The sequence below is a fragment of the Symphalangus syndactylus genome, chromosome 8, assembly GCF_028878055.3.
Source record: "Symphalangus syndactylus isolate Jambi chromosome 8, NHGRI_mSymSyn1-v2.1_pri, whole genome shotgun sequence".
In the NCBI taxonomy this organism is placed as follows: Eukaryota; Metazoa; Chordata; class Mammalia; order Primates; family Hylobatidae; genus Symphalangus; species Symphalangus syndactylus.
In genome coordinates this window covers 93,538,091-93,551,156 of record NC_072430.2, presented here as the reverse complement: position 1 = coordinate 93,551,156, position 13,066 = coordinate 93,538,091, and the positions used below count along the sequence as shown (strand labels likewise).

The 13,066-nt window shown below is 39.4% G+C and overlaps 2 protein-coding genes and 1 long non-coding RNA gene across 4 annotated transcripts in view; 1 reads left to right on the top strand and 2 right to left on the bottom strand.

Annotated features, from left to right (window-relative positions):
* Positions 1-8,419, bottom strand: part of WDR75 (WD repeat domain 75) — a 34,617-nt gene extending 26,198 nt beyond the window's left edge. Inside the window, exons 1-2 of one of the 2 annotated variants that reach the window (XM_055289976.2) lie at positions 8,123-8,419; positions 970-1,099 (exon numbers count right to left, since the gene is read on the bottom strand). In XM_055289976.2, the coding sequence (XP_055145951.1) occupies positions 970-1,099; positions 8,123-8,208 (216 nt within the window). In that variant the 5' untranslated portion in view covers positions 8,209-8,419. Of the gene's footprint in view, positions 1-642; positions 682-969; positions 1,100-8,122 lie in introns of those variants that run through there. The other variant, XM_055289979.2, reaches the window with a different exon arrangement.
* On the bottom strand, positions 4,206-8,105 carry LOC134737464 (uncharacterized). The gene is made up of 2 exons (XR_010122389.1): positions 7,304-8,105; positions 4,206-6,993 (listed from the first exon to the last, which is right to left on the bottom strand). It is a non-coding gene; the product is annotated as an uncharacterized lncRNA (long non-coding RNA).
* A 171-nt stretch (positions 8,420-8,590) lies between the features above and the next one.
* The window catches only part of COL5A2 (collagen type V alpha 2 chain), a 387,742-nt gene continuing 383,266 nt past the window's right edge, over positions 8,591-13,066 (top strand). Inside the window, exon 1 of the mRNA XM_055289974.2 lies at positions 8,591-8,678. The gene's annotated coding sequence lies outside the window, so the exon portion shown is untranslated. The remainder of the gene's footprint in view (positions 8,679-13,066) is intronic.

Below are 13,066 nucleotides of genomic sequence, written 5' to 3'. Positions count from 1 at the left end.
ATTAAAAACATTCAAATACTACACACAGCGATAAACTTTTGTCAAACCCTCAGAGGACGGCAAGCATAAAATATATACTTGGATCCCACAGAAAAGTTACTTAACTTTGATTTTTAGAAGTAGCTCATTTAATTTTCGAAAGAAAAGATTGGTGCTACTTTATTTCCTTTGGAATAAAAGTGAATGGCAATGCAAATCCATCCTTAATCAGTAACTTCCAAGTTGGCTGTGACTAATCCAGGAAAATGGAATTGGATTAAAAATGAGAGCAAGAACAAAATATTGTTGAGATAAAATTTTAGTAGATGTGCCGAAATTTAAGAACAGAATTAACATGACTATTTCATTATTCTTAAATACTGAGAAAGAAGGGCTGCTTTGTGGGGGACGTGGGAAAATCTAGACTAAATTAAATTCCCAAATTTGTCTTGAAACTAACTAGTTGACCCACTCACCAAACAAATTTTCTTATCTAGACACTGGTCTTAAGACTAGGCAATATCTAGAGTAAGCCAGAGCCTTACTTCTAAAGGAACATATCTACCAAATCAATACCTCCTGGCCAACATTTTTCAAAACGTGTTCCAGAAACCAAACGGTTCACAAGTCAAGTAAGTTTGAGAAACACCAAATACTACATACCACTTTTGGATATTCGCAATGCATGTAAGGGAACCTAAAAAGACCTACAATCAACAAATACATTTAACTGTGCCTAGCCCTGAATTTCAGAAACTCATACAGCCAAGAATATCCTTCTCAAGTAACACCTATTAGCATTCTGTGGAACAAATGATTCACAGAATACGCTATACGCAATGTAATTTAGCAAGTGAAAAATACCCTACAACTGAAAATAAGCAAATATTTTACTTATAACCTGGAAAGTTTCTCAGTCAAATTCAATTCAAATTTTTCTGTCAAGAACAAAGCCAATCTTAAAGTATTCAGCTATAAACTGTTTGACACCTGTAGATGGTTGTTGGGGTTAAGCTGGATTCCAGTCACCAGATTTCTGTGTCCATACAGTATGTGTACACACTCTTCTGTAACTGTGCTATAAACTTTAACAAAGTCTCCAGAGACACAGAAGATATACCTGGAAAAAAAAGAAAGAAAAGTAAGTTTTACATACTGTATTAGCCTGTTTTCACACTGCTGAAAAAGACATTTTTCATCATTGTTTCAGTGGTCTTGAACTCCTGGCCTCAAGTGATACACCTGCCTGGGCCTCCCAAAATGCTGAGATTAAGGTGGGAGCCACTGCACCTAGGTGCTTTTCGTATCTCATTCAAAACCTTACCATCTCCCTCTTCAAATTTATAAAGGAAAGAGATTTAATGGACTCACAGTTCCACGTGGCTGGGGAGGCTTCACAATCATGGTAGAAGGCGAAAGGCATGTCTTACACGGTGGCAGGCAAAAACAGAACTTGTACAGGGGAGCTCTCCTTTATAAATCCATCAGCTCTCGTGAGACTTATTCACTACCACAAGAACAGTATGGGGAAACTGCCCCCATGATTCAGTTATCTCCAATTGGGTCCCACAAGATGTGGAAATTATGGGAGCTACAATTCAAAATGAGATTTGGGTAGGGACACAGCCAAATCATATCACATACTCAGTAGGTAGTAGGATCTTTTTACTGTCCATGATAAAAATGCAACAGACATTTCTTTTGGTATAGTTTAAGAATTGTATACTCAAATTTGTGTGCCTTTTGTCTATGGGGACATCTATGACCAATCAGTTCATTAACTCAGAAGAGATTATTAACTCAGAAAAGATTAATGATGCCAGTATCACATCTCTTGCCTGTTTGTAGACAGAGGCTATAAATGGAATTATCCTGTAAAAACAGCCAACTTAACCAAGTTGCCTGCTTATTAAATGGATGCAGACACTGTGCTAGTCACTATCAACTATTACTCTTCAATAGTACTGCCAACAGCAGTGTTTTTCCATGTCCCCAACATCTCCATGGTTCACTGGCAACACCAGCTTACAAATGCTAAGTCAAAGGTTCTGCTCCAGTTGGTGAGGTCTGGGCCTTTTGTACAGAAAAATACAAAGACTTTATTCCATTTTTGTTTCTTGTTGCTGAAATGCTGGCTTTGCTTTGTCTTTCTGGATTTGTGGATTTCTTCCATGTAGCAGCAGCTACTGAATTACTAAAAGCAGTTAAGCTACTTGGGGCACTGTTTGACTACTTTCATGATATTATCACAGAACAAGGTGCAGAAATATAAATCTTCTTGTATCTTCCAAGTAAAAAATATTTGCTCCGTGCCTATTATATTTATAGCAGTACTCTCTTATTTATGGTTTCACTTTCCCTGGTTTTAATTACCTACAGTCAAGATCAATCTGAAAATATTAAATGGAAAATTCCAGAAACAATTCATAAGTTTAAAATTGTATGCCATTATCAGTAGTGATGAATTCCCTTGTCTCACCTGAGACATGAATCATTCCTTTTTCCAGCATTCTCGCTGTAGACACACCTGCCCGTTAGTCATGTAGAAACTGTCTAGGTTATCCTATCCACTATTGCTGTACTGAAGTACTTATGTTCAAGTAACCCTTACTTTACTTAATAATGGCCCCAAAGTATAAGAGTAGTGATGCTGACATATTGTTCTAATTGTTCTATTTTATTAGTTATTGATGTTAATCTGTGCCTAATTTATAACTTAAACTTTATCATAGGTATGTATGTATAGGAAAACACTTACTATATAGAGCGTCTGGTATTACCTGTGGTTCTAGGCATCCGCTGAGGGTCCTGGAACATATCCTCTGTGGACAAGGGAGAGCTACTGTATTACAACACACTAAGAGTGAATTTGTTGCAAACTGGGGCCACTACTATCCTATTTTATTAGTTCAAGACACTTGATTTTCACATGTTCATCTCTTTGAAATTAGGATGCATCTTATAATCAATGGAATCTTGTAAGTGCTATCAGCCAGGAGGCATGGTTGTATGAAATGGTGTAAGATCAAGAATGTATGAGCAACAAAGCATTTGCGATATATAACCTGCCCTTTGGCTGGAGCCTCTTCTCCATTCCCACGAGTACTTCAGTTCAGAGGCTTAACATCTCCATCCTGGACCACTCTTCAGGGCTTCCTACAGTCTCCAGGTACAGTCCTTCAATGCAGCTTTCATAGTCACATCAGACTAATTTTGCAAATTTGACCATATTACTTCCTCAGATAAAGTTAAAATCCTTCAATGTTTTCCCTCTGCCTTTAGGAAATGATCCAAATTCTTAAGGCTTTGGTAGTCTGATGCCAGTCTAACTTGAACTACTTTTTCACTTAACGCTGTGCTCTATTAAAATAGTTCATAACTCCAACAATTTCCCCCATCCCCCAGACACACCCTATCAATATGAAGAGGTCCTTTAGATATGGCTTCCTTGAGACAGTGGTGGGTAGGGGACTACTGTTGGCCAAGAAAACTTTACCTAATTGATTCTGATAAGCTTCCTCAGAAAAAAGGAATGTCCTCTCTTCTTGTTTCTCAGCATAGAACAATGGCTTCAATTACTTAAATGCAACCCTTCAAAGTCAACTTTCTCTCCATGATTTTGCACTCTCTGCTATCTACATAGAACACGTTTTCTAATTACTTTTTTATTTCCTAAGAGTAAGCTTATTTAACTTTTAATTTTGAAATAATTTTAGATTTACAGAGTTCCTGTATACACTTCACCTAGCTTCCACAAATGTTAGCACCTTACATAAGCACAGAACGTTAGTCAAAACCAAGATATTAACACTGGTACATGACTATTGACTACATAATTTATTTGGAGTTTTTCACTTTTTCCATTAATGTCTTTTTTATGTTCCTAGACCCCAATCCAGCATACCACATAAGCTGTCATATCTTCTCAGAACCTTCCAATCAGTGACAGTTTTTCAGTCTTTCCCATTTCTCAGAACTCTTGACTACTGCTTTAAGATTCAGCTCAGAATTTTCTCCCGGAAGCCCTTCCTCATCTTCTCATTCTAGATCAGCACCCGTCCTAATGTGCTTCTACATGACAGTGGGCTTAGCTCCATCTAAGAACTTACCACAAGGCATTAAGACTGTCTGTGTACTATGTTTCTCCTCTACCAGATTGTGAGTCTTTGAGGTGAGACACTGTGTTTTCACTTATTAGAAGCAATAATAAGTCAAACACAAACGGATTCGAATGCCAGCTTTATTATGCATTAGCTGAATGGGGGAGAATTTACTTAACCTCTTTAAACTTCACATCTCCACTTACAGTTAGCCACTGTAAAATGCAAATAACACGTTCTCATAGAGTTTGAGCGAAACATTGCATGCAAATACAAGCTTAGCATACACAGTAAGCACTCACTAAATAGGGATAATACCTTAACCTTGTAGACTGGAAGGTGTGTAACGCACCCACCACAACATCTGTCACATAGGATTCATCTTTGTTGAGAAAGTGAAGAGGTAAGAAAGTAGAGATGTTTCAAGTCGGAACCAAGATTTAAACTAGACTCTGAAGGATGTATGATTTAAGGGGTGGGAAGAAAAAATAGCAACATAAGCAAAAGCAAGGAAATAGTATGATTATGTACAAGACATAGATAATGTACTTATCTGACAAGCAAAGTGTCTATAATGGGTAGTATCAGGAAACAGTTTGGTAGGAAGAGTTGAGCTATATCAGAGAAGGGACTGAAAGCCACATAGAGGAGCTATAGTTAAGGCGGCAACAAAAAACTGTTACAAAGTTCTGAGCAAGACTAGGAATAAGAGTTAGAGTAATAATGTTATAACAGTAACAACTTAGGAAAATTGTTACAGCAGCAATACTCAGAATGATCTGTAAGGGAAAAATACTGAGTTTGGGTCATTAGCTTGTGGGCAATTTAGGAAAGTGAAAGGCACGGATGACTCATTGTTTCAGTTTTCTCTACCCTAACAACCCCAGTGCTATAATTCGTAGCACCACATAACTGTGGGATGCCGTAGAATGGGATGCAAACAGAACTGGACTGAGAGTCAGTAATATTTAATACGGGAACACCAGGAACTTACATGTATACCCACATGCCCCTCAGAACAACCTCCTCAAGTACCCAGAACAGAGTTTTTGTTCTAGTTTCAAGAGGAAGCCGCCAAAATTCCACAAGTCTGTCTTTTTATGATTTTGGCTTTCTTGATGAGCACCTTGAGGTAAAATACAAAATTATTCCTCTTTGTATAAGGCAGCCAACCCCTTGTGGTACCTTGTAGATAATATTCAAATCTTTGCTGAGTTCATTAAAATCCTGTCATTTGTTAGATAAATGGTTTTAATTATTAGCTCATATATAGATGACAAAAAAAAAATCTCTAAATCTTGACCAAGCTCTCCAAACTTCAGTCCTGAATTTCTACCTACTACTAGCTATATCCACCTGGTTGTTTTACAGGTACCTTAGAGTTAATAATCCCCGAACTGAACTCTATCTCCCCATTGACACTGACTGTAAAATCACTCTAAAACCCTGTCTCTTTTCTCTATGTTCAATATTACCTTAGTTTGGGCAAAAGTGATTTCTTGCTTGGATGCCTGCACTGGTCTTCTAACCCCTGGTCTCTATTCTTCCAGAGTCTTTTCCTGCCATCTCTTATACCCTATGCTGCAATTACACTGACTTTACATAGAAGGCTCAATCCCCCCAGTTTTCAAGGCCCCCAGATTTCAAGCTTGTTTGCCTGGCATTCCATCCCCCAGTATCAATGGCGAGGCAAACTCTTGCCATTGCTGCAAGAACAACTATGAAGGGAAAACTGACTATATAACTCCCTCTTCTATGCCATCACTGTACTTTGAGTACACCAGCCTACCCAGCTCTCATTTCTCCACTCACCAACATGTATCATAGAGTTTTACAGTTTTCAGGTTAACATTATTGAAGAAACACAATCAAATTACAACTGATTACTGCTGTCCCCTTAAAGAATTAAAAAACCATTCTTTTTGGTCCATACAACAACCAACAACTGGCTGCATGTGTCCTTTCCAACCTCATTTCCCACTACTTCCCTTAATATATACCATTCTTACTAGCTAACTGTACCAGCCTGTTCAACAGAAATCACTTCTTTCTTGCTTACATTGTCCTCCCCACCTGAAATGTCTTCTGTCCATATTCCCCACTTAAAATATCATCTAGGCCTAGCATGAATGTCATTTGCTCAGCAATCTTCCCCATCCTTCTTAGTTTGGGAAGTAATCTCTTCTTATGAGCTCCTTCCTACAGTACCACAGTAAGAAAAATCTGTTACTGAGTATTCCTTTTCCTCACTAGACTGTAAGCTCCTCAAAGGCAGGATCAATATTAAAATTATCTTAGTTTTTGTCATTGCAGCATGTTATACATAATATACAGTTGACAAGTACTTAAAAAATGAATTGTTGGGCTTAGCAAATCAAACACACAATGGACCTCATTATAATGAATAAGGTATAGGAACAGTACACTGAAGAAGAAACTGGTTACATGGATATCAGTCCGAAGTGTCACAGTGTGACAGCCTCTTAAAGCCTATTTCTTCCTTTGATTCATCATATCAATGTCAACAAAACCAAAGGACTCTTTTTTTTTTTGGCTTCTAAGGCAATTTATGAAAGCTCTTTCACAAATTGCTCACTGTAATCGCCTCACTTTGGGAGGTTCACGTGGGCAGATCACTTGAGGTCAGGAGTTCCAGGGCAGCCTGGCCAACATGGCGAAACCCTCTCCCTACTAAAAATACAAAAATTAGCGGGCGTGGTGGCCCGTGCTTATAATACTTGCTACTCAGGAGGCCGAGGCACCAGAATTGCTTGGAACCAGGGAGAAGGAAGTTGCAATGAGCCTAGATCGAGCCACTGCACTCCAGCCTGGGTGACAGAGTGAGACTGTATCAAAAAAAAAAAAAGAATATTGTGGAGGCTACAAACTTTCATAAAACACTATCTCTACTCTTCTAAGACAGAAAGGGTTTTTTGATTTTTTTTTTTTTTTTTTTTTTTTTTTTGAGACGGAGTCTCGCTCTGTCGCCCAGGCTGGAGTGCAGTGGCACGATCTCGGCTCACTGCAAGCTCCGCCTCCGGGGTTCACGCCATTCTCCTGCCTCAGCCTCTCCAAGTAGCTGGGACTACAGGCGCCCGCCACCACGCCCGGCTAATTTTTTGTATTTTTACTAGAGACGGGGTTTCACCGTGGTCTCGATCTCCTGACCTCGTGATCCGCCCGCCTCGGCCTCCCAAAGTGCTGGGATTACAAGCGTGAGCCACCGCGCCCGGCCTGGGTTTTTTGATTTTATTAAGTGTCACTCTACCTGAAGTTATTTGAAAACCTGACAATACAGTAGTAATGATTACAGCTACATACATTGAGCCATTATGTGCCGGGCACTGTTGTCTGTAGTTTTAACATATTGAGGCATTTAATCCTCCCAATAACCACGTGAGATGAACTAAATATTATCCCCCTTTACAGATGATGGCAACTGAGGCAAAGATTAAGAAACTTACAAAGGTTTTATAATGTAAGAAGTGGATTTTGAAGCCAGGGAGTGGTTTGGTTTCCAACTACACTGAGAAAAGAGACCAAGTCTTAGCGTATTTTTATCTCATAAAGAATCTAACATCTGTTTTCATGTAAAGTTCCAAAAAGACTGCACTATGCTCTATGCACTATGCTTCAGGGGTGAGGAGTGGGTAGAAAAAGCGGAATAGTTTTAGGTTTTAGTCACTCTAAAACATGATTCTGTACGGAAAGAGTAGGTACTGCAAAGGTACTGGCATACACATCCACGCCTGGGCCATTTTCCAGCCGCCCGAGCACCTTCCAGATCCTCAACACGGAGACCGGCTCCAGGGCCTTTCAATCTACCTGCAGGTAAACTGTCCAGAAATCGGGGGGCGCACCCCAACCTGCGGTGCTAACCGGACCTCCCAGGTACCCTAGGGATACCCCACAGGCGCGTGCCCTACCCAAAGCCGATATCCCCCAGACGGGCGAGTCCGAACGCGGCTGACAGTTCCTTCTCCCCGACCCTCGAGACACTCACGCCCCGCCCCTCAGCCGACAAAGCGCGGTGCCCCTCATACTTAGAATCTGCAGAGAACACAGCTCTCCTAAAGTTCAACTCGCTGCCGCCACAACGAACCACGCGGATGTTCTCCTCGTCCACCATCTTTGCGCAGTCGCAGAATGGCCAATCTCTGGTCCCGCCCTGAACTTCCCATGCTGAGCCGGGTAATAAGGCTGTTCTCAGCCCACAGAACCCACCCACGGGCCCTTCTAGGCCTGAGACTCCGTGGTAGGACTCCGCTTCCGTGCAGCCATCTTTTGTGTGGGCAATGTCAAACTAAGACACTTGTAAGAAAAGGTGAAAGCAAAACAGAGACTTAGAGACAATCAGCTTTTACTGTATACTTATACACAATTATTTAATATAGGCATATTTCTCTCAGGCCTTGTCAACCTGACTCTATGGCTTTTTCCGCCAGAAGGGAAAGGTGGCGAACAGTGTACCACGTGACCTCCAGTCGTCCCACCGGAGACGTCGCTTTCTAGTGTCTGTGGTCTCGGCGCTGCAGGATGACGCGAGCCCTTCGCGTCCTTGGTTTTCTTGGTCGCCGCGTTGAGTTATTGGGTGGAAAGGTAGCTTTCTCTTCCTTGTACAGCTTTTTGTTCCTCTCATGAGCCGTTCTTCTGTTCTTGTGAGCATCGCTTAGGTTCCTACAGAATCTCCACAGTCCTAGGGCCTAGCTTTCTTCCTTTGGAAATCTGGCTTCTACTCCGGGATTCTGGTGCATCTTCCCCAGCGTTCAGTGTAGCTGCTCGGGCTAATCTGACATTCGGCCAGACCCGCCAGGTTTCAGGGCGCTGCTCTCTGGTTTCCTGAGTTTTACCTTTTCCCATTAGCGGATAGAGTCTGTGGGTTAGGAACCCCTAAAATCCGAGCATGTTTATTTTTGCCAGTTTATGTCCAGTTTTCGTTTGTAAACTTACACGTATCATATTCTTGGACTCTGTTTATTATGTTGCCTATTTTGATTTCGCTTCTTGATTTGTTGATTTACCACAAAATTACCAAGGTCCCGAGTATAGTCACATGTCACATAAGGATTTTTCAGTCAATGCATATAACATGGTGATTCCGTAAGATTATAATACTGTGTTTTTACTGTACCTTTTATGTGTTTAAATACACAAATACTATTCTGTTACAATTGCCTGCAATATTGAGTACAGTAACATGTTGTTCAGATTTGTAGCCTAGGAGCAATCAGCTATAACGTACAGCGTAGGTGTGTAGTAGGCTGTACCATCTAGGTTTGTGTAGGTACACTCTATGATATTCACACAATGATGACATCACCTAAAATGCATTTCTTAGAACATATCCCCATCATTAAGCCACACATGATTATGCCCATAAGTTTATTTATTGTGGAGAAATACAATATTCACAAAGGTCAAGACATATCCTGGGACAGCACCACTGTAAAATCCAGGGATAAATTTACTTTTTACTGAGGAGTCTAGCTTATTAAAGTGCTCAAAACTTTATTATTTGAGGAGCCAGAACTAGAAAGGGAGATATTTAATAGTTTTGGTTTATCTCAAGCTGTAACCAGCTTTCTCTTTCATGACTGTGATACCCTTTGTCACAGTGGATGGAGCGTAAACTATCACTTTTGATTCTGCAGCCTTAACCTCTTTTTGTTCAGTCTCTTGATGTCTGCACAATAAATCTTTTAAAGACTTTGTTGGGTACTTTGTAACCTGTTACAGGCTTTTCCTTAGGGCCTGAGTCAAGAACAAAATAAATATTTTCACTCAAATTAGTGTGACTTTAGTTGTATGTTACTGTATGGTAACTTTAGATTTTTCAGAAAAGAATCAGAAATCCTGATATGGACAAAAACTAGCTGGATTGATAAACCTGTAGGAGGATTATTTTACACAGGGTTTTAATTTACTGAAGTGCCCAGAAAGATAAGTCATTTGTATTTTGATTTCTTTTTACATAATTTTTAAGGAACCAATGCCACCTACAGCTGTTTAATTAATAGTGCCTTGTCTTTATCATATAACGAAGGCTGAGGTAGGCAGAATAGGGCTAGTGCAGTGAATCATTCATGCCACCAGGGACCTGTGCTTTCTCTACTTTGTTCTTCGCATTTATTGTCCTTAACCGTATTGGTTTTGTCCTTATGCTCACAGTTCATGTTCCTTTCAGTTAGAAGAAATAAGGGAATAGCAAGAAAGAGCATAGCCTATACACAGAAGGAAAATGATTTTCCACAAACACTTATCTTGCATCTTCCATCCAGCAAATATTTACTAAGTGCCTAGTATATGCAAGACATTCTTTCAGGCTCTGGGAATACTGGAGTGAGAAAAATAGTAAACAAAATCCGTGTGTTACTGGACCTTACCTTATCATGGGAAGAAACAAAAAAACTTATACTTTTGATGTATTTATGTGGCAAGGGGAAACTCAAAGTAGAAAAGAAAGTGATTATAAGGGTTTGATCGCATTTAGAATGGGTTTTCAGGGAAAGCCTTACTGAGAAGGTAACATTTGAAATAACCTGAAAAGGTTGAGAGCGTGAATAAGCATGGAGCTGTTTGGTGAAAGAGTCAGCCAGAGGAAAGAATATTCCTTTCCATGTTCGAGATAAGTCAAGAGACCAGTGTGGCTGGAGAATAATCATCAAGGGAGTATAGTAAAAGATGGGATCAGAGAGGTAATAAGAGGCCAGTTCATAGGGTCTCCTAGATCATTGTAACAGCTTTGGGTTTTACTCTGAAATTGAAGACAGTGTAGCCTTTGTGTTAAAAAGTGAAACGATTAGGCTAATTTTAAAAATTTACAGACAATAAAATCTGCTTTCTTTGATATCTATGATGCACATTATTGTATCCACCATCACAAATAGGATACAGAAGAATTCCAGCACCTCAAAGAATTCCCCAGTGCTTCCCCTTCCCCTCCCCAAGACCTATCCCCTGGCAACCACTAATGTTCTCCATCCCTAGAGTTTTGCCTTTTCCAGAAAGCCATATACAAATGATATCATATAGTATGTAACCTTTGCAGTCTACCCTCTTTCACTTAGCATATTGCATTTATGTTATGTGCATCAGTGCTTTATATTGCTGAGTGGTATTCCATTGTATGGCTGTTTCACAGTTTATTTGTTGAATGTATTTTACCCCCAGATTTTAGAAATTATGAATAATACTTCTCTAAACATTCATATGTAGGTTTATGCGTGAACATAAGTTTTTTATTTTTCTAGGATAAATACCAGCAAATGAGATTGCTCAAATCATAAGTGTATGTTTATTTAAGAAATTGCCAAGCTTTTTTTTCCCGAGTTACTGTACTATTTTTGCATTTCCATAAGTAATGTATGAAAGTTTTAGTTACTTTACACCCTTGTCAGGACTTGGTATTGTCAAGTTTTTTTTTTATTTTAGCCATCATAATAAGTTTGTAGTGGTATTTCATTGAGGTTTTAATTTTCACTTCCCTAATGACTAATGCTGAGCATCATTTTATATCCTCTTTGGTGAAGTGTCATCAAGTCCTTCACGCATTGCTTTATTGGTTATCTTCTTGCTGAGTTTTGAGCATTCTCTTTTACAATTTTTATTTTTATTTATTTTTTATTTAATAAAATTTTAAAAAGCTTTCCCATTAGTGAGAAGGATTTAGTCACATTTTTACTGCTTAGTATCTTCATGTATGTTTCTGTTCCCTTCAACAGATAATAAACACCATGTACAGTATTTCACACTACTACCCTGCATAATGTACATAGGAGACATCTTCAAGCAGATTACATTAATTTTGTATTAATGTTATGAATTACTTAGTGATAGTCCCTTGGGCTCTGCTGTGTTTCCTCATTCTCTAGTGGTGGTGCAATTTTTTATCTCTTCTTAGGTTTCCTATGATACTGAAATCCTTATCTATCCTAAATATTTTTCATTCCGCACTTTCTCTCTTGTATACCTCTGCCCTAGGAACCTCAGGCAGTTAAGTGTATTAGTGATGATTAACACAAGTGGGTTATGTTCCATTTAAGGCTAACAGTTCTCATGGTTATAATTACACCTTTTCTGTTTTGGCTATGATTAAACCCATAGATTAAAATTGTATGATCTCTTGTACCCAGTGGCTAAAGCGAAATTTTAGAATGGTTTGAAATGTTGTTGCACAAAGTGTGGTCCATGGACCGGCAACAGCAGTGTCACTTGGGAGCTTGTTAGAAATGCAGAAACTCATGCCCTACCCAGATATGTGCGATCAGAATCTGCATTCTAACAAGATCTGCAGGTGATTCCTATGCATATTTAAGTTTGAGAAGTACTACTTTAAAAAATAATCTAATGGCAGCTCTATATACAAATGGTTGTCAGTTGGTGCCTCCCATGGGCCAACCACATGCTTGATGCTTCATATATTTCTGATTATCTCAACAGCCCTGGAGGTGGTATTTCTGTTTTATAGGTGAAAAACCTGAGACTTACTATGCTAACTTACCTCAGATCATTCTGCTTATAATCGGTAGCACTGATCTTGGAACACAGCAGTGTCTGCTTCAAAGACTTATCTCTTTCAGACTTTCTCTCTTTTTTTTTTTTAATCAACTTTTATTTTAAGTTCCAGGGTACATGTGCAGGATGTGCAGGTTTGTTATATAGGTAAATGTGTGCCATGGTGGTTTGCTGAACAGATCAACCCATGACCTAGGTACTAAGTCTGGCATCAAATTAGCTATTCTTCCTGATGCTCTCCCTCCACCCGGCCACCCCTGCAACAGGCCCCAGTGTGTGTTGTTCCCCTTCATATGTTTATGTATTCTCATCACCAGCTCCCGCTTATAAGTGAGAACATGTGGTGTTTGTTTATTTTTTTTTTGTTTCCGTGTTAGTTTGCTGAGGATAATGGCTTCCAGCTCCATACATGTTCCTGCAAAGGACATGATCTTGTTCCTTTTTATGGCCGCATAGTATTCCATAGTGTATAT